Genomic DNA, 20,112 nt, shown 5'->3' with positions numbered 1-20,112 from the left:
CATTTTCACACTATCCTCCCATCTAATAATTATTTTCATTTATTCAAAAAATAATAATAATTATTTTCATCATTATAGGCTTATAGCTCTAGAATTAAGCTCATTTTTAATGATATTGTTAAGATGATACATTACATACACATTTTTTTCCAGTAAAATTAGACATGAAAATGATAAATTACGTCATTGATTCACTACCTCATTTTTGTGTAATTTTTTTACTGATGTAATATAATAATATTATGAAGAGATGGGAAAACCATGCCTAAAGTTGTGAAATACTTTAAAATCAAGCATACTCTACAAAAGTTAATGACTTTGAAGGAGAATATGAGTCAATAGTAATAACTGCAAATGCCAAACTAATAAAAACCTACTTTACTACCTCAAATGTTAATCTCTTTTTTGTTCTTTGTAATTAGACTAGAAAGTTGAAATTAATTTATAATTATTTAGGTGTGCAAGAGACATGTAAACACAGAACGTGGGTAAATTACAAACTAGTGATGTGTTTCTTTAACATTTGGAGTCACTAACTCGTTTGGTTGTCAAAATCAAGTCGCCTATGACATTGTAGAGTATTTTATACACAGTTCAAGTATAAAACTCTTTTGTTTCAAGTTGTAATTGTTTTTTATTGTTATTCTTTCAGACAACATGAAGAAGGATTGTTGCCATTGGTACTTCTTTGACGTTGATATAGCAATATCATTGGATTCATATATCCATTTGCTCAATTAAAAGAAAAAAAAACATGATCAAAAATATCATAATGACCTACTAAAATCTAATACAGATTTGATAAAAAAAAAATCTAATACAGATAAATCTATCTATTATCAATCTGAGTCCATACGAAATTTCAACAATACGTGGACTCTATAAATCTATGAAATCTAAAAAACTCAAATACAATGTTTAAAAATCTGAATTGAATACATCCCTTAAATTACTTTGACTACCAAATCAATCAAAAAAGATAAAAGTGTCAAATTACAAATAACAAAAAAAAAAAAAATACAAGATTAATCGTCCACATTTTCCACCCAAATTTCTAAGAGGAGCACTTTAGAGCTAACCGGTTAGCTTTGTATTAAGAAGCTAACAATCTTTTAGACTAACTTTTCGGTCACATATTAACATCTCCACCGTTCAGTTTTTAGGCCCCTATAAGTAGACGACTTGTGCAAATTTTCAGCCAAATTGATGATCATTCGGGTATTAAATTAGATCAAATCAATGGACGAACCGAATATGTCTAACATGAACCGTTCGTATTTATATTTAGTAAACCACGATTATGAATACCTAAACGATTAACGGGTGCGTGAATATTTATAGTTTTTAATAATTTTCTTAAATTAAGCAAAGCAATTAAAAAAAATAATTAAAAACGTTAATTATGGTAACGCGCTAACCTAAAAGGTTACGTGTCCAAGTAAGTTTAACCGAATCTCACTCTCTCTCTCACCCTTTTATATTTAAACCCCTCTCTCTTTCTCTCTCTCTCTGTCGCGCTGTCCCTGTTCGCACCTAAATAACGGAGCTTTATAGAGAGAGAGAGAGAGAGAGAGCCAGAGCCGTGTTCCCAATTCTCTAGAAGAAACTCATCAGAAAATTCTAGACCGAGCGAGAACCAGAGAGAGGAGCAGGCAGCTCGGAGAGTAGTCGTCGGTGGCCGTCCGATCGCTGTTTGATGATCGTGATCGGAGGGGTGAGAGGAGGAGGACGATGATGACGGTGCACGGCGAGGCGAGGCAGCCCCAGGCGGTGGCGTCTAGGGCTCAGTTTGGTGTGGAGTCTTTTAAGCCTGAGCCTTCTTCGCTCAGCTTAGTCTCCTTCAAGCCTCCTGATTCTCATGAAGGTAATCGCGATCCGCGATTTTGAATTTTGTTTCGATCATTTTTTTGTCATTTTTTGTTGTTGAGATAGTCCTGATCGAAGGCTAGTTTTCATTCGAGTTGGTGGCTTCAATTGCGTATTGTTTGGGAATAACGATAGAGCTTAGTTCTTAGGGATCGTGAATTTTCCGTTATGGAAAATGAGAATTGTGTATATTGAGCTAGGGTGTTAATTTGTTTGTCTATGGCTCAGCTCAGTGTTATGTTGATATGTTTATCGATTTTTGTTTCGATCAGTTTTTGCTTGGAGTTGTGAATTTTGTTGAGATAGTCCTCATCAAAGCTTAAATTTCTTGCAAGTTAGTAGCTTCAATTGTCTATTGGTTTGGAATTAGGATGGAGCATAGTACTAGGGATCGTGAATTTTCTGTTATGGCAAATGAGAAGTGTATATATTGAGCTAGCCTCTGGCTCTGTGTTATGTTAATATGTTTATTGATTTTTGTTGAAGTCGAATCTGAAATGGTGGATTTATTTGATTGTGTAGTGGATGAGGATGCGCATTTGGCTATTGCTCACCAAATGTACAAGTCCGGCAACTATAAAGAGGCCTTGGAGCATAGCAATATCGTATATGAGAGGAATCCAATTCGAACTGATAACCTCCTTCTTTTGGGTGCAATATATTATCAGGTTTGATTTTTATTTCCTTGTACTCTAGACTTGTCTGGTCGATAGTTTCTTTTTGTTAAGTAGGTTTGGGAATTTGAAAGCAATTAATAATATGTACGTGTTCTTTGTTTTGCTTCAGCTGCATGACTTTGATATGTGTATTGCCAAAAATGAAGAAGCCCTTCGAATTGAACCACATTTTGCTGAGTGTTATGGCAACATGGCCAATGCTTGGAAGGTAATGTTATGAAATACAAAATTGCCTGGAGGTAGTTTATCTGTTATACCTGAACAATTCTCATGGTATTAGAGGTGTTATGCTCTTAATACAGGAAAAAGGCAATAGTGACCTTGCGATCCGCTACTATTTGATTGCCATTGAGGTTTGTACTCACTTCCAGTAATGTCCTTTGTTTTAAAGTTCAAGTTGTTCTGATTTAGCTCTCGAATGCAGTGCTTAAAATGAATGTTCTTGCATTCTCATATTTTTGTTTAGTTGTTTGACGTTAGTCTCGTTTCGCTGCAGCTTCGACCCAATTTCTGTGATGCATGGTCAAACTTAGCTAGTGCGTACATGCGGAAAGGAAGGCTTGAAGAGGCAGCCCAGTGCTGTCGTCAGGCACTTCAGCTGAATCCCCATTTGGTAAGTTAGTTCAATCTAGATTGATTTAACTGTCTATGTGATGTTTTTCTTGTTATTTACTTTGATGGAAGGCTACACATTATTCTGGTGTCAATGATATGTGCAAGTTGACTTACAATCACCAATTGGCAATCAGGTTGACGCCCATAGCAACCTTGGTAATTTAATGAAAGCACGAGGCTTGGTGCAAGAAGTAAGTCTTAACAATAAAATACAGTGCTTTGGATTTCTTTTCTTAGTCTTTTCATATATAGTGGCAGCTAAGATCTGCATTACAATATATAGGATTTGGTACTTTTTTTCTAGTACAATCTATGCTTTCCAAGGTGCCATGCTATGTGGCTAGAATTATGATACTCATGTATCACTCCCTGTTCTGATGACAGTGGAAACAATTTATTACTGAATTTAGTACATAAGTCTGACCTAGTGCTGAAATGATTTTTCTCCTGGCTCAATCTCAGCCCTGCACAGCCTGTGTGGGGGCTAAATGAATATTAATTTCTTCAGTAGTCTGCTGGAAGGACTAATTCCATTTCATAATTTATTTTACTAATGCTTCTCCAGTAAAGGTACTGATGGAAATAATCATGTGTTGAACTGTGCTTGAATTCACAGTTTGACACAGTTCAAACAGATATCGAGTTGTTATCCTCAAGCCAGGGCTCAGGGTCTTGTTCTAACCACCATCTCCAAGACTGCAAATAGTCAGAATCTAACCTTTTGTGCAGGCATACAGTTGCTACCTTGAGGCTCTACGTATACAGCCAAATTTTGCTATTGCTTGGTCAAATCTTGCTGGCCTTTTCATGGAGTCTGGTGATCTTAATAGAGCTCTGCAGTATTATAAGGTATCCACTTTCTTTTCAACTTTTAATCATTTCAACTTAACGTCTTGTTGGTATACCAAGTTCGAGTTCCCATGTTTCATATCTGCTGGCTATTTTTGTTGGTTTAATAGTTTTTATTAGTGCTCATTTTCTCATCATAACTGTTTTGAAATTTTGTGCTTCTTCTGCTGATGTTATGTGATTTATCTGTACTATTTCAGGAGGCTGTGAAACTCAAACCTGCTTTTCCGGATGCGTATCTCAACCTTGGGAATGTTTATAAGGTAAGCTGTCATGAATAATGCCAGTAAGGTTGGATAGGTGCAAGTGGCTGGACTTGTATTGGAGAAAAACAAGCTCTTTCTTTTGCCTTTTCCAGGCTTTGGGATTGCCTCAAGAGGCAATTGTGTGTTATCAGCGTGCCCTGCAGACAAGACCTAACTATGCCATGGCTTTTGGTAAGTATTACTGTACCATGTCCTTACTGTAAAAAATCTATTCTTACAATTTTATTGAATCTTTTTCCCTTTTGTGTTCTTTATAGTAAGGCAAATTTTTAATCTGCAATGCATTATGTTTGTATCCAATGTTTCATATCTAGTTGTTGCTGCCACCTAGTTAAGAGATACATATTATCCTATTGGTAGTGCCACCTGGTTGATGCAAAAGAAAATAGCATTGCTGAAAATACTGCTCTCTGATGAGTCAGTTGAGCTCAGTTGATGCCCACTTTCTTGGCTCAACTAAGTGCTTTAAACTTCAAATACATGTTCTTTACATAGAAAGTAAAATAGGAGAAAATTTTTTACAAATTGTCAACTACATTTGTATCAACTTTGTACATTAATAAGCTTAGCTGAGTGTGTAAATGGCTTACAAGAGTTTTCCGTATGCAACCCCTACTAAAAAAAAGTAACTACAATTTTCAGTCTCGAATATTTTACTCTTTTTTACCATATTTTGAAATGTCTTGAGCAGGTAATCTGGCCAGTACGTATTATGAGCAAGGTCAACTGGATTTGGCAGTCTTACATTACAAGCAAGCCATTGCTTGTGATCCAAGATTTTTGGAGGCTTACAATAATTTGGTTCGTTCTTGTGATACCAGAATGTTATTGAGAATTTTGAATTGCAATTTGAATTTCCACTGACTTGATTGTTATTTTCCCAACCACTTAAAGGGTAACGCTTTGAAAGACATTGGCAGAGTGGACGAAGCAATTCAATGCTACAATGTAGGTTCATCTGACTATGCCAGGTTTTGTTTCTAAGTTACTTAAGGTTGCTTGTAGATTTCTTTCATTTTACTTCAACATTTTATGTGTCTGCATGCAGCAATGCCTCACTCTACAACCTAATCATCCACAAGCACTTACCAACCTCGGGAATATTTATATGGAATGGTATGTGATTGTGAAGTATTTATGAATCTTTATTAATATCGAGACAACTAGTGCTGGATGTTGAATGGAATTTAACAATTAATGGTGCCTTTTAGGAACATGGTAGCTGCTGCTGCTTCTTACTATAAGGCCACGTTGACTGTGACAACTGGGTTGTCTGCTCCTTTCAATAATCTTGCTATAATTTATAAACAACAGGTATTGGTTGCTTTACTGCATAAATGCATGACCTTCCCGTTTTTATGCTAATGCATAAAATCCTCACCTCAACATTTTTTCATCTCTCCAACTTTTCTTTATAAAGTATTTGGAAACATGGTAATTAGAGATCTATTTCACATTTAGTCACGCTATAAAGAAAGTTGCCTTGGTGGATGTTTGGGAGGAAAGGGAGTGACCCTTTTCTCAGGATGGTTAGTTATAGGTGAGACACTCTCACAGGGAAAGCTTAACTTGTAAAAGTAAGAATGCAAATAAATTGGGCATTTATCCAAGTGGACATACGGAATGTCTGAAGTTTATTCTTCACCACTATTTAAGCTCTTAGCATGTTGCCAACCACTTTATATATGTTAACATGCAACCCTCTCCTTCCTTGGTACATATGGCCAAGATGGAAATTTAACTTATAAATGGGACATTGTAGATGGGAGGTATTCAAGTTAATATCTCCTGCTCTGATATAGTTATCAGTGTATCATTGTTTCCTTAAAAGTACACTGTTAGGATGTGGGCTAAGAACTCATTCATACTCTTAACAGCATTTAATTGATCACATTAGGATGATTCATAAAACAATATTGCCTCGGTGCAGTTTTAATTTGTATTATGTTTGCTTTCATCCCAGGGAAATTACGCAGATGCAATCTCTTGCTACAATGAGGTTCTTCGCATTGATCCTTTGGCAGCTGATGGGCTTGTCAATAGGGGCAACACTTACAAGGAGATTGGTAGAGTTAGTGAGGCAATTCAGGATTACATACATGCAATATCTGTCCGGCCAACTATGGCAGAAGCTCATGCAAACTTGGCTTCAGCTTACAAGGATAGGTATGCTTTTCTGTTCTTTCTGTTGTTTATGTAGCTACAAAGCATGAATCCTACTAATTAACTCTCTGATTCTGAGAATCTGTTTACCCTAACCCTAACTGGACTACCCTGAGGAAAGTCACTCTATAAGTCACCCTGGAAGAGGCACATATTTATTAGTCAGGGCCCAACAAACTCCACTTGTAGCATTTCATTTTTTAAGGGGTGGTGGAGTCGGAACCATTTGAGTGGAATTATAATTTCTCCAGTACATATCTGTTGCAGTGGACATGTGGAGGCTGCTATTAAGAGCTATAAACAGGCATTACATCTTCGACCGGACTTTCCAGAGGCAACTTGTAATCTTTTACATACGTTACAGGTATTATCTGTATCCTGCATTGGAGGTTCCTGGACCAGCTAATGTTTATAGTCTTAATTTGGTTTTGCAACTGGTTTAGAGATTTGCCCAAATGCTTGTTGAAATGAGACTGACATATAATATTATTGTGTTCTTTATCTTTTCTTTTCAACATTAAAAGTGATCTTGAAGTACAATATGATATATAGGAGTGCATGTAGTAATTCCCTATTTTAACAATGACAACATCCCTTAAGGTTCGGCAGATGAAAAAGTTATCGGTGTGCATGTTTGCTTGTGTTCAATCGGTTAGGCATGTCTGTGTTCTGTGCTATGTATGCTCGTAGAAGCTCGTCCAATGTGCAAGGTTTATGTGGTCATTGTCTTCCTCTTAACAAATGTTTCAATTAAATGCGGATGTAGAATCTGATTGAATTAATTACTTATTATATTATGTACTTAGTGCATTAACCTGTTGAAATATGCTCCGGCAGTTTTTGAAGCTCTTGAATGATGTTATTCACGACTATAAAGTGCCTTTATGTTCATTTATTTGTAGTACATAAATCAATTTGATCGACATGTCCTTTTTTTGTAAAGACTGCACTTGGGGCATGGATGAATTAGACATAATGCCTTATACTGCTGTTCTGTTTCCATTTAACTAATTTAATTCAATTATTTGTTCCAGTGTGTGTGCAGTTGGGAGGACCGTGATAAAATGTTCGCTGAAGTTGAAGGGATTATCAGGAGGCAGATCAATGTCAGTTCTCATGTGATGAAAATTTACCTTTATATACGCTCATATCTATATCTAGTTATGACCTACTTTCCTTTTATTTCAGATGTCTCTCTTGCCTAGTGTGCAGCCTTTCCACGCAATAGCATATCCTATTGATCCAATGCTTGCACTTGATATTAGGTATGGTCTCGTATAGTTATTATTGTTGCTAATAGTTGGTAAGCAGTGTGTAGGAACTATTTCTTCTCATTTAAACTTTCTTTTTCTTTTATGCAGTCGTAAATATGCTGCACAGTGCTCCATAATTGCATCCCGGTTTGGATTGACTGCCTTCAACCATCCTGCTCCAATTCCCATGAAGTGTAATGTTGGATTCGAGAGACTTAGAGTTGGGTATGTTTTGACTGTATCAATTCTTTGTTAGGCAATATGATTTCATTAGGTCTCTACTACTATTCTAACTGTATGAAACAACTTTGTTGATCTGCAGATATGTAAGCAGTGACTTTGGTAATCACCCATTGTCACATCTTATGGGATCTGTTTTTGGGATGCACAATAAGGAGAATGTTGAGGTTTGTGATTTTGGACTCTAGTTTTGACTGGAAAGCATACAGTTCTTTCTATTTGTTTTACTACCTTGACAAACTGAGAATTATTGTATAGGTTTTCTGTTATGCCTTGAGTCCAAATGATGGAACGGAATGGAGACAGCGTACCCAGTCTGAAGCAGAGCACTTTGTTGATGTCTCATCTATGACATCAGATATGATTGCCAAAATGATTAATGAGGACAACATCCAGATTTTAATTAATCTTAATGGTTATACAAAGGTATACTTCTGCTGATGTTTCCAGCTCTTGTTCTTCTTTGTTGTTGTGGCTCATTGTTGTGCAATATGTGCACATTGAAAATGTAGCTATGTTTCATGCACAATCTACATCAATTGTTACTTGTTTGAATAACTTCATGGCACTTGAATCATGCAGGGGGCGAGAAATGAAATATTTGCTATGCAGCCTGCACCTATTCAGGTTTCATACATGGGGTTCCCTGGGACCACTGGGGCAAATTACATTGATTACTTGGTCACTGATGAGGTAGGGATTGAGCCACTTTTGTCATATAGCTTGATTTTCTGTTCGTTGTAATTGGCTGATATGCTGTCATTGCTTTCAGTTTGTCTCACCTTTGCGCTTCTCACATATTTACTCTGAGAAGCTTGTTCATCTTCCACATTGCTACTTTGTGAATGACTATAAGCAGGTTGGTACTTTTCCCAGAAGTATATTTAATCTTTTTGTGGTGTAAGTTGAGCATAGCTGAGTCACACCTGAATTATCTGTTTTTTGTTTTCAGAAAAATCTGGATGTATTGGATCCAAATTGTCGGCACAAAAGATCAGATTATGGTCTCCCAGAGGATAAATTTATATTTGCAACCTTCAATCAGTTGTACAAAATGGATCCTGAAATATTTAATACTTGGTAAGAACATGATGGTCCTTAATTCATTTTCTGAACTGCGTTGCTTAGAAGAAATTAAAACATAGAGGTGCATTTGCAAAATTTTCGCATCTCACTAGTATTACTGTCTGTTCTAGGTGCAATATTCTTAAACGTGTACCCAACAGTGCACTCTGGCTCCTCAGATTCCCAGCTGCAGGCGAAATGAGACTCCGTACATGTACGCTATGATTTACTGTCTTACAGCCTTAAATCAAACTGTGAATATCTACTTAAAGAAATTAATAATGCAATCCTTTTGCTTTTGTGACTGAAATAAAAACCATCTATCAACATTCTTTTTTGTTATTTTTGTTCATTATTGGACATTATTCAGATGCTGCTGCTCAAGGAGTGCAAGCAGACCAGATTATTTTTACAGATGTTGCTATGAAAGGTGAACATATCAGGCGCAGTGCTTTAGCAGATTTGTTCCTTGACACGTAATCTTCTTTTCCCTTGATTCATTTAAACTCTGAAGTGTTTCTCCTTCGTTGTTTCCACACAGTAGCCTGGAATATTGATTGCTGTGTGTTTTCATTATAGGCCTTTATGCAATGCACATACAACCGGCACAGATGTTCTATGGGCCGGTTTACCAATGGTGACCCTTCCCCTTGAGAAGATGGCCACCAGGGTTGCTGGATCTTTGTGTCTCGCCACTGGACTGGGGGAGGAGATGATAGTTAGCAGGTAGGTCTCATTAGTATTTATGTCAAACAATCAGAGTTTAACATGATTCTTAGTCCCTAAACATATCTGATGGAAGTTGGAACATACTTCTTGGTCTGCGTAAAGTTTCAGTAGTGTTTCCTAATTGTCCAATTACAGAAGCTTTCAGTGCTTTTGGGTAATGGAGCAACAGTTGTCATTAACTTGGAAAATTTATTGTACTAGATTCTTCCAACTTTTAGTTGAAAAACAAAATGTTGATTCTGGTTAGATGTCATTTGGTTCGCAAGCTCCTTTTTTATGGGAAGTCATCAGGCAACCGAGTTTTTTTTTTTAATGGCAAAATAAATTAAGGTTTCTGTATGTTAAGCTGCTAGTGGAGTTCTATAGCATGTGTGAGTAGTTCACTGGTAGCCAGAGTAGGGGGACAAAAATTCAGTCTAGACGTTCGATAATTGTTGTAGAAGTACCCTTGTTAGTCTGTGAGAGCAAGTTCACCCGTTGGGTCACCGGGTCACCTACTATTCACTGCTTTTTAGTGTATATTTTCGTTCTCTGGGTCACGAAATACACTGTGCTCGTGACCCAGGGCACGAAATACACTGTGCAGGTCACCATGGTGACCCAGAACACTGTACCGGGTGACCCAGGGCACGAAATACACTGTGCTCGTGACCCAGGGCACGAAATTAACACTAAAAAGTAGTGAATAGTGGGTGACTTGGTGACCCAACGGGTGAACTTGCCCTGAGCTGTTTACTTCCAGGTTGCTTTTCAGAGGTTGGGTTAAATGTAAATTCTAGTATTCTAATTTTCCCGTGTTGCTCCTGCAGTATGAAAGAGTATGAAGAGAAGGCAGTATCTTTGGCATTGAATCCCTCAAAGCTCCAGGCGCTTACCAACAAACTCAAGGCAGTCCGAATGACTTGCCCTCTGTTTGACACAACACGCTGGGTGAGTCTGAATTCTAACTTCCAGTCTTGTAGAAACTGTATCTGTAAAATTCTGTCTTCATAGTGTTATTTATGGAAGCAGTAACTTCGCTAGTAAAAAATAAGTATTCCCGAGCTATACGGAAAACAAAGTGCTGAATAAGCTTTTGAAACAACTTGCTGCAGGTGAGGAATCTGGAAAGGGCTTATTTCAAAATGTGGAATCTGCATTGCTCAGGCCAGCGTCCCCAGCATTTTAAAGTTGCTGAGAATGATTCGGATTTCCCTTATGATAGATAGAGAGACATTAGACGGGATTGTAGATAAAATAGGAGAGACAAATTAGGAAAGGTCACTTCTATGCTCTAGGAAATTCTTAAACTATGAAATGGTGCTCTTTTCATGTTTCCAGTTTAAAGAAGCATCCCTCCCCGCTTTAAGATCTCATGATTTGTACGTGCTTTAAATAATGGAGATAAAATTAATGCCCATTACGTTTGCCAAAAGATGGAGTGGAAAACTCTAGCTGTTGTATGTTTGGCGCTAGAGTTCCATACTGATTGTATCTTTGGCGCTAACCACCAACTGCCCTTGTAACATTATTGTAGTGTTAATGCAATGGTTCATCTGCTTTTATGCTTTGATTTGGCAATTTTGCGTCATTTACCAGGGTTTTTGTTTTTGTAACATTATGTTTTCCAGACTTATTTTCTGACCGGTGAGTTCTGGGTTTACTGGGTAGGGGATTTCTTTTTCTTATTTTCTGCAGCAGCCAAAATTGTAACGTTCTCGTATTGCCCATTCTAAATGGTCTTTTGAATATGTTGAAATGCCTTTTCAATGAAAATGGGAAAAAAAATAGTTGCGAGTGTCACCATGTGGATGGTTTGTGGTTTTGCGCCAATTAGCCTAATTACACACAGGCTTTGAAAATAATAATTTTAGCCTGAAATATGAAAAGCTGAAAACAACTTCAAAACCATACTAATGCCAATACCGGCTCGGTCTGTATTGAAATTTATTTTCGGTTTGCTCTCTCACCGTGCCCTGCCCTAGTCACCGGTCAAGACCTAGTAGCTTGCTGATGTCTGGTTTTTACATGGAGTCGAACTCTACTAGCGCTAAGAGGTTAAGAGGGTTGATCGTTTTGCGATAATGTATTTAATATTATAATTCTAAAGATTTAAGGAAATAGTGATTCCAAGTCCTTATAAATAACTCGGGGAGGTCTCCTCCTAAGTCCCTAAATCCAAATCCAATCCCAATCCCAATCCCAATCAACCCTGACGATTACAGTAGCCCCAACCTCTCAATCTGCCGAAGACAAGGTAAAACATCTGGCTGTTTTCTATTTTCTTTCGCAGCTATCCCATTTTTGTTTGGGTCGAACAGATGTCTAACTTGGTTTGGTCAAACAGTTTAGTTAATACAAAAAAAGCCCTTTTGAGCTGAGTTTTGGTTTGGTTTTATTATCTTTGTTATGTTTTCTTGATCATGATTTATGAGGTCCGGAATATTGAATCACATTGAACTTTTTAGTGGAGTCATGAATCAAATCTATGTACCCAGTAACACTCTCGAATTGATTCTTATTTTTTCTTCGTTTCTCTTTTCTGGTTAGACCATTTATTATAGCAACCAGAAAAAGATGGGCAAGAGAAGGAAAGCTACAGGCAAGTACAACTTGGTGGATCGAATCAGTTCATTGCCGGATGACATTCTTGTTAGTATCGTGTCTTTCTTGGAGATAAAGGAAGCAGCAGCTACTAGTATTCTTTCGAGACGATGGCAGAATGTGTGGAAGTACACCATGACTCTTAACCTTGAACGTACTGACTTTTTTGCTGGTGATGCTTTTCGACGCTTCAAGTCACTAATGGAAAAGCCAAGGTATCGGAGGAGCCATAACTACGTGGATTGGGTGGATGGTGTGTTGAAACATCATAGAGGTCAAAACCTTGAACGATTCAGGGCTTGCTTTTTTATAGATAAGAGATTTAGGAGATCCATTGATAAGTGGATTAAGTTTGCAATGGAAAAAAGAGTCGAGGTACTCCAGTTGCAGTTTCTTGCGAAAAGATTTCGTGATACCTATGAAAACTATACCTTTCCCAGCAAGCTACTAGGTCTTGAAGGAGGTTATGCTATCAAATCCCTCAAAGTTATTTTTTTCCAACAGGTTGGTGTGACAGGAGAAGTTCTTGAGCACTTCTTGTCCAACTGTCCAGCTCTTGAACGATTATCGGTGTATGCTGCCAAGAGTTTGGTCAGTTTGAGAGTCGTCGGTCCATCTATTGCATTGAAGTATTTGGTGATCAAAGAGTGTCCTGAGCTCAAAGGCATTGAGATTTGTGAAGCAAATGTTGTTTCATTTGCTTATAAGGGTCGTAAGATTGACCTGCTTCTTCGTAATGTGCCATTGCTTGTTGAGGTTGATATTGTTAAACGGGAGCGTCATAATGATTTCATGGGGCTTGCCTTGAACCCACTTTCTATCTGTCTTCCCCAGATAAAGATTCTGAAACTGGATATGTGTGGACTGGTTAGTATATATATATATATGAGTTTTTATGATTGTTTCTTGGGTTTCAAGTTATGCAGTTACTCCATCCATGTTTGGCTTTCAGGTCAACAATGAGAACTATGCATTTCCAATCCTAGAAAATCTGGAGCATTTGGAGTTGTTTGTTCATCCAGATTATGATTTGGGTCTTCGACATTTAACTTCTTTCATGGAGGCTTCTCCATATATGCAGAGACTTGTGTTGAAGGTATGCATAAATTACATCTGGTAAAACTTGTAGTAACACAAGAACTAATGGAAAGCAGAAGTTAAACTTTTACTAAAGTACTGTTTGTTTTCCTTGGTGCAGTTGGGCTTCTCACCTCCTTACTGCATATATGGAGGAAGGGCGGAGAAAGCTGTCAAATGTCCCCATCGTTACCTCAAGGTGGTAGAAATAGTTGGTTATCGCCGCCATGAACATACTCTTCGACATGTTAAGTACTTGATAAACAATGTCGTTGCACTGGAGAAAATTATTGTGGATCCTGTCAAGCGTTGGCTTTATGGCCCTAAAATGGATAGGGAAACTAGAGTAATCGTTGATGAAGCGAAAGCAAGAGCTCATGCTGTGACACACCTTGAGGAAGAAATTCCTTCTACTATAGAATTTGTATGCCTGTAGATTTGCGAAGGATTTACTTCTTCTGGGAGGTTCCTCTTCCAGCTGTGACTCCATATTGATTCATGCAGTCTGAGTTCCAAAGTAAACTCTTGCTGATCCAATGAAAAGTGACCTTTTGAGTATAGAATTTTCATGCCTTTAGTAAGTGAAGGTATTTGCTTTGCTCCATGTGGGGAATCGATCCAATCTGTTTCTGAAATAAAAAATTCTTCAAGGCTAAAAACTAAAAGAGATGATTTCAGTCTCTAAACAATTGAGCATGTTGATGTGTATTGAAAAGTCCTCATTGGATGAAATATGACACTATAAAGATTCTCGCCGATGTTGACTTCTCTAACTTAACTTAATATAGTCGTATGATTTTATATCAATGAAATACTCTTCCTTTCCTAATAAACAAAAAACAACTATGTTTCCCATCGCCATTAATATACCCAAACAAAGAGAACATTTAGAAGAAAAGAAAAAAACATTGCCAAAAAGAAAAGAAAGAAGGGAAGAAAGAAAAACAAAAAAACAATAAAGGAAGGGAAACGACGCCGTCCTGCTTGTAATCCTCAGACGACGTCGTCGGCTTGCATTCCTCCTCATTCTTCAACAAAACAAGAGAGAGGGCGCTGGAGTTTCTGCACTTTCAGCATTGAGTTGGAACGAAACGACGTCGCAGCCGATTCAGCACCTTGCTCCATCTCTGGTAAATACTTTTCAATTCGGCTTCAGTAGAACTACATGGAACCCTAATTGCTCTCAATTTCCACCATTTGATTTGATAATTTTCTGCTCTCTAAATTTCAAAATCAAGTTTACATTTTTGATTAGCTTAATCTCGAATCATGTTGAATTTCAATCTGGGTAAATCTATATAATTCATGGATGTTCATATTTAGCTATAAAGATTTGTTTTTTTGGATAGAGAAAAAGTGTTTTTAGGAGATTCTAACTCCTGATAATGCAGGTGGGAATTTTCGCCTTTTCGGATAAGTGTTAGTGAAGCTTTTAGATTAATATATATGCGCCATGAACCGCACCCCGGCTCAGTTTTCCCACACACCATTCACTTTCCCTCCCTCAATTCGTAACCCTAATCCTAACCCCAATGTGTTCCACTCCCAGCCGCAGAATGCACAACCCGAAATCAACACTCCTCCTTTGCATCCTGACCTTTCTACTACAATCTCATCTTTAAGTAGCCTCATTCGTGATTCTTCCCGGACCCTTGACTCACTTTCCACTCTCCTCCCTGTCCCGAGCCAAAAGGATTTTAGGGACAATGATTGCCTCGTTCCTTGCCCTGTTAACCCCCACCACCGTGTGCACCCCCACTCCCTTTTCTCCCACTCCCTGCGCTGCCCCCACTCTCTCCACCACCTTCTCCCACCGCTCCATTACCCCAAAACCCTCAAATCCCCTGACCAGTCACAAACTGGTAAAAGTTTTATTCAAACGCATGACGGCTCAGACGCTGCTGATATGTGCTTGTCCTTGGAGCATTACTATGCAGAATTTGGCTGCAATTTTTTCTACCGTGATTGCCCTGGTGTTGTTAACTCTTCCGCGCTGGATGGTTTCAACAAAACATTCACACTTCCCTCAGTTTTGTCAGCTGAGTGTGCAAATTTTTCTGGTAGCGAAGAGAGTGAGATGATGGATTGTGACAAGGGATGTAGTAGATTTCTCCCATCAGAGTCTTGGGCTATAAAAAGAGAAGTTCAGGGATGGAATGATTATCCTTCTATGTACTCAAACTGTGTGCTACATGCCATTTTGGGGTTAGGTGTGGTTAGAGAGTGTGATTTGGCGATATGGGTAATAGCAAATTCGCCCAAGTATGGGATTGTGATTGACGTGCCCATGAAAGATCATATAGTTTTGCTCATTACCCTGTGCTTAAGAGCAATTGTAAGGGAAGCTTTAAGTAAGGTAAAGTATAGAGATTCAGAGAGTGGGCCTTTTGAGTGTCCCACTTTGGTTGAGGCATTAGTGTGGTTGGGATCTCAGCTTTCCAAACCCTATGGTGAATTGAATGGAAAATTATTTGCCATAAACATTCTCAAGCATTGCATACTAGATGCTGCCTTGGGCTCATTAGTTTTCCCATTGGAGCAAAAGGTGACAGAGTCTCCTACTTTAGAAGAAGGTTCATTGAATTCGGAGGTTGATGGCAGTTGTGTTAGGGATGATGAAGTTACGAAATCACTAAGCACTGATGGTGCATATAGTATGATGAAGGGAAACATTATCAATAAGGTGGTATTTGTGTCCCAGGTTGCAGCAGCCATTGCAGCATTGCATGAACGGTTCTTGCTAGAAGAAAAAATTAAGGGAGAACGAGTTTCACAAACCCTCACTAGACATCAACGGTATGACATTATGCTCAGTTTCTTTTAGATTCAGCTTGCTTGCAGGTTTTACTTTTAATATGGTAAAATCAAATTGAATTTATAACTAGTAGAGTGCTTGAGCATGAGTATGGTAACTTAAAATGCTCACATAATTAGATTTCCAATGTAATAAATTCTAAGTCTCCTTCTCTGTAGAGTGCTTGAGCATGAGTATGTCTCACAAAGGGCTGATGAGGAGCGGAAAAACCGAAGTCAGTATAGACCTATTATTGACCATGATGGGCTGCCTCGGCAACAATCAAGTAACCAGGTACTTGGTAATAGCATTATTTTGGGATAAATTAGAAGAAACATAATACCTGTCTGGTAGTGTTAAGTGTATTTATGGTTGTAATCGCCTAAAGGAATAAACACAGCGATAGTGTGGAATTTGGTTCTCATGCATTTTTATATGATGTTTTACTAGATTGTTATCTTCAGGCATTACTTCTTAAAACAACCTTTTGTGAATATTAGAAAATTGGTCTCACTCTTAGAATCTCTGAAGTTCCTTGTTCTTTGTTGGTTATACACAAGGAAACAAACAAGACCAAGACAAGAGAAGAGTTATTGGCAGAAGAAAGGGACTACAAACGACGAAGAATGTCATATCGTGGCAAAAAAGTGAAGCGTACAACTTTGCAGGTAAGGGATCAAGTTTATCTCATTAATTTTTAACTCTTCTTGTTTGCCTACATATATTATGACATATGCCTCCTTTGATTAACTTAGATATGTCTCATTAGTTTGTTGGCTTTTGTTACTGTATTCTAATCAAAATGTAAAGCAATGGAACAATCAAAAATGGAATAGTCTTAAGGTAGAGCTAAGGGAAAATATATATATATATATATATATATATATATATATATATATATATATATATATATATGTATGTAAAGCCCTTTACATTTGAGATTAATGCCTGATTAGCAAGTAGTATGCTTAAGGGCAGTCAAGCTGCTAAAATAGTATTGGCTTTCAGTTTTCTTACTATTTTGTCACACAAAATAGTCTTTCACCATATTGTAAGTTGAAATATCTATAGAGCTAAAAACATTGTTGTTACTATTTCACACCATGTGTTATTGTGGCACTGTCCACTGAAGGTAGGAGGCTAAGACGAACTCAAGAAAAATCATGAAATATTGGCGTCAGTTCTTTTTCCTGCCCTTTTATTTTACTGATACTTTATAATTACTTTTTATCCTTCCAAAGGTTACCAGGGATATTATAGAGGAATACATGGAGGAAATCAAGCAAGCTGGAGGGATTGGATGCTTTGAGCGAGCAACTGAAGGGCAAGGGAGCATTCCATTCAAACTACCTACTGCTACTGACTTCACCACTGATGATGACAATCCAACAAAAAGAAATAATGAGTCAGAGGGAGGTAGCCCAAGTCGTGACAGAAAACAATCACATTCACGCTATGCTATCCATTCTACAACTTCCAGGCATGCTTCCACTAAAGATCAAGAGAAACCAAAACAGAGTCATCACCGAGAATATCTAGAAGATTCGAGAAGTCTCAGTAGAAACAGGCGTGACACAGAGTATTCCAGAAGCCCAGAAAGCTCCCGAAGTCGTGGATGGTCACATGGGCAGAGTGAACAAGACCATCGGCAGGGGACCAATACCAAGCATCATGAAAGCAATTGGTCATCTAAGTATCATGATAGTAGATCATCTTCTCTGTCAAACTCGCACCAAAAGTCAAAAATTAAAAGAGATGAGAAAACATATGAGAATCATCGTTCAAACTCTCGGAAGACAAATACTTTTGATGATAGATATGATTCCAATACTTTTGACGATAGATATGATCCCTTGGAATCTCATGACAGATATGTAGAAGATGTCTCTTCTAGCAAAAAGTATGGTAGAGCAGGCAGATATTCTGTAAATGAGCAAAGTCCGGAGTGCAGTTAGGAATCAGAGTGCAATCTGGGGTAAGTTGTCCTTGCTTTTCTTCTATGTATTTGTAGTATGCTCTTATTTGATTCTGAGAGCGACCTTTCCTTTATGACATGGTTTATTGACACAATTTTGCAGTACGAAGTCATCAGGTTTCAGCAATTTTAACTTCATCTGTATCCTCCTTTGTATCCTTGACTGTTCTTTTGTTAGCTGTTAAGCATTTAGATCTAAATTCATTGATCCTAGTTTCTTAATCATTCTTATTCTGAATAGACAATAACAAAATATTGCTCGTAGTGGCTTGATAGTTTCCATGAATATCATGGTTATCATGAAGACATTAACCCTCTTAGTTGACTGAAGTCTTTCTTGTTTGTATGTAGATCATCTTTTACCTTCTAGAGAAGGAAATACCAAATCAGATCTAGTTATTTCAGCATTGATGTGATTTCGAATCATGATAGTAAAAATATACTAGGGGATGGGCTAGCTGTCTCCGTCTAGCAGAAGCTTCTCCAACATGGAAGGAGTATAACATCTGATCCAACGGATCGTGGCATAGTCCCCTATACCCCATTAAATTAGCTACTTTGGTTACACTGAGCGAATGGCATTCAAGATTCTAGCAAGACAAACAGATTAAAAAGATGTCGCTTTAGACTTGCTCCGAATATGGCAATAATTAGTTACTTTGGTTACACTGAGCGAATGGCATTCAAGATTCTAGCAACTAATTATTGCCGTATTCGGAGCAAGTCTAAAGTGACATCTTTTTAATCTGTTTGTCTAGGAGAAAAATTTAATATACTGATCCTTACCAAAGGCCAGCAAGTTCCTCTGCACATAAGGATTGACAGGTTTGCGGTTGGATGCAAAGCAGAGCATCATACTTTTTTCCATTCGGGAAGCTGTAATTGCCCTCTTAATTTTGTTATCATTTTATTGATTGATTTATAGATGAAATTTACTTGCTTTTCTCAGATACCTGTATTTGGTTGAATTTACTGAAACCTCGTCTCCTTGCTTGTAGCTACAAGAACACAGCTTCTACTAGATTGGTAAAGAAGGTAATATGATGGTTGATCAAATGCTCAAAGCTTCTCTGGCCTGCGTGAAGGTCAAGATGAGAAAGCTGGATGCTGGATGCTGGATGCAGCAGACTACTGGCCCTTGAGCTTTTATTGTATGTAATAATTCTTTGCTCAAAGAATGCAGTTCAGTGCTGATAACGAGTCCTTATACTAGTCTTAACATACCGCCTGGCTTCTTCCCCCGTTTAAATATGCAAATGGAAGAAATTGTATTCAAGTATTCTTGGTATTTATATGGATGCCGGTTTCGAGTTGAGTTTCATGTACCTCTATCCACGCGTTTTTTGGTTTTATATATGGAGCCTCTGTATTGAGAACACGGGTTCTATTTTTCTTTTCCATTTTTTTGTTTTTGATGGACAAAGGAATAACAGAAAGTAAACCCTCTAGAGCAACCACCCCTAAATTGATCAACCTGGAAGGCAGCGCTATAGGAAAGAGGTAAGGTAGTGCTCCTCATTACTGGCGTGACAAGACAACGCCTTCGGTTCTTGTTAGAAGTCAAATCACTAGACTAACGCATGGCCCGTAGACAAAAGTAGTATGTAACATAACAATCTGAGGAGATGCTCAACATTTTTTGTCGGTAAAAGTTGCAGAAGGGGTGATGATTTTTACTGACAAAACCTTGTCGTTAACAAGAAAATAAATGAAAAAAATGACTTGTATGGACGACTTTTTTATAATAATTTTACAAACGAGAATAATTTGGACTGACAATCGGTTGATAAAATTTTTCAACAGGGGGATCTCTTGAACCGACACTTTTCATCAGTTAAAAGAAAATAAATGAAAAGTTTGTTTGCTATGCTATACATTATTCATCAAAAGTTGATCATAAATTGAAATCTATCAAGGCGTTTAACACTGAAAAATAATTAAAAAAAATCTATCGAGCCAA

At 37.7% G+C, this 20,112-nt stretch overlaps 4 protein-coding genes across 9 annotated transcripts; all 4 read left to right on the top strand.

The window, feature by feature from the left end:
• Positions 1 to 1,503: 1,503 nt before the first annotated feature.
• LOC133720284 (probable UDP-N-acetylglucosamine--peptide N-acetylglucosaminyltransferase SEC) lies at positions 1,504 to 11,275 on the top strand. Its single transcript, XM_062146514.1, has 28 exons — positions 1,504 to 1,864; positions 2,389 to 2,534; positions 2,653 to 2,751; positions 2,846 to 2,896; positions 3,040 to 3,156; positions 3,293 to 3,349; positions 3,888 to 4,007; positions 4,208 to 4,270; positions 4,366 to 4,444; positions 4,965 to 5,074; positions 5,168 to 5,221; positions 5,322 to 5,389; positions 5,485 to 5,587; positions 6,237 to 6,439; positions 6,704 to 6,800; positions 7,471 to 7,542; positions 7,625 to 7,701; positions 7,798 to 7,914; positions 8,012 to 8,096; positions 8,188 to 8,355; positions 8,512 to 8,622; positions 8,702 to 8,788; positions 8,882 to 9,009; positions 9,126 to 9,208; positions 9,365 to 9,470; positions 9,574 to 9,720; positions 10,533 to 10,653; positions 10,818 to 11,275. The coding sequence occupies exons 1-28, from the start codon at positions 1,732 to 1,734 to the stop codon at positions 10,929 to 10,931; spliced, it is 2,916 nt and encodes a 971-aa protein (XP_062002498.1). The 5' UTR covers positions 1,504 to 1,731; the 3' UTR covers positions 10,932 to 11,275.
• A 1,004-nt stretch (positions 11,276 to 12,279) lies between these two features.
• On the top strand, positions 12,280 to 13,195 carry LOC133720850 (F-box/FBD/LRR-repeat protein At1g16930-like). Its single transcript, XM_062147326.1, has 2 exons — positions 12,280 to 13,129; positions 13,179 to 13,195. The coding sequence occupies exons 1-2, from the start codon at positions 12,280 to 12,282 to the stop codon at positions 13,193 to 13,195; spliced, it is 867 nt and encodes a 288-aa protein (XP_062003310.1).
• Positions 13,121 to 14,125, top strand: LOC133720498 (uncharacterized). Its single transcript, XM_062146828.1, has 2 exons — positions 13,121 to 13,402; positions 13,505 to 14,125. The coding sequence occupies exons 1-2, from the start codon at positions 13,202 to 13,204 to the stop codon at positions 13,817 to 13,819; spliced, it is 516 nt and encodes a 171-aa protein (XP_062002812.1). The 5' UTR covers positions 13,121 to 13,201; the 3' UTR covers positions 13,820 to 14,125.
• Positions 14,126 to 14,356: 231 nt separating this feature from the next.
• Positions 14,357 to 19,483, top strand: LOC133720966 (U11/U12 small nuclear ribonucleoprotein 48 kDa protein). 6 transcript variants are annotated; one of them, XR_009852023.1, is made up of 7 exons: positions 14,357 to 14,513; positions 14,775 to 16,179; positions 16,357 to 16,471; positions 16,738 to 16,845; positions 17,419 to 18,152; positions 18,256 to 18,977; positions 19,151 to 19,483. XR_009852023.1 is itself a non-coding variant. In XM_062147459.1 (7 exons), the coding sequence occupies exons 2-5, from the start codon at positions 14,837 to 14,839 to the stop codon at positions 18,130 to 18,132; spliced, it is 2,280 nt and encodes a 759-aa protein (XP_062003443.1). In that variant the 5' UTR covers positions 14,357 to 14,513; positions 14,775 to 14,836; the 3' UTR covers positions 18,133 to 18,152; positions 18,256 to 18,269; positions 18,504 to 19,483. The 6 variants fall into 6 exon arrangements, 4 of the variants coding, with proteins under 4 accessions (XP_062003443.1, XP_062003444.1, XP_062003442.1 ...); XR_009852022.1 differs by having other exon boundaries at positions 18,256 to 19,030; XM_062147459.1 differs by having other exon boundaries at positions 18,256 to 18,269; positions 18,504 to 19,483.
• Positions 19,484 to 20,112: the final 629 nt, after the last annotated feature.

Source organism: Rosa rugosa, chromosome 7 (genome assembly GCF_958449725.1).
Source record: "Rosa rugosa chromosome 7, drRosRugo1.1, whole genome shotgun sequence".
Lineage (NCBI taxonomy): Eukaryota > Viridiplantae > Streptophyta > Magnoliopsida > Rosales > Rosaceae > Rosa > Rosa rugosa.
This window is presented reverse-complemented; position numbering and strand designations above follow the sequence as displayed.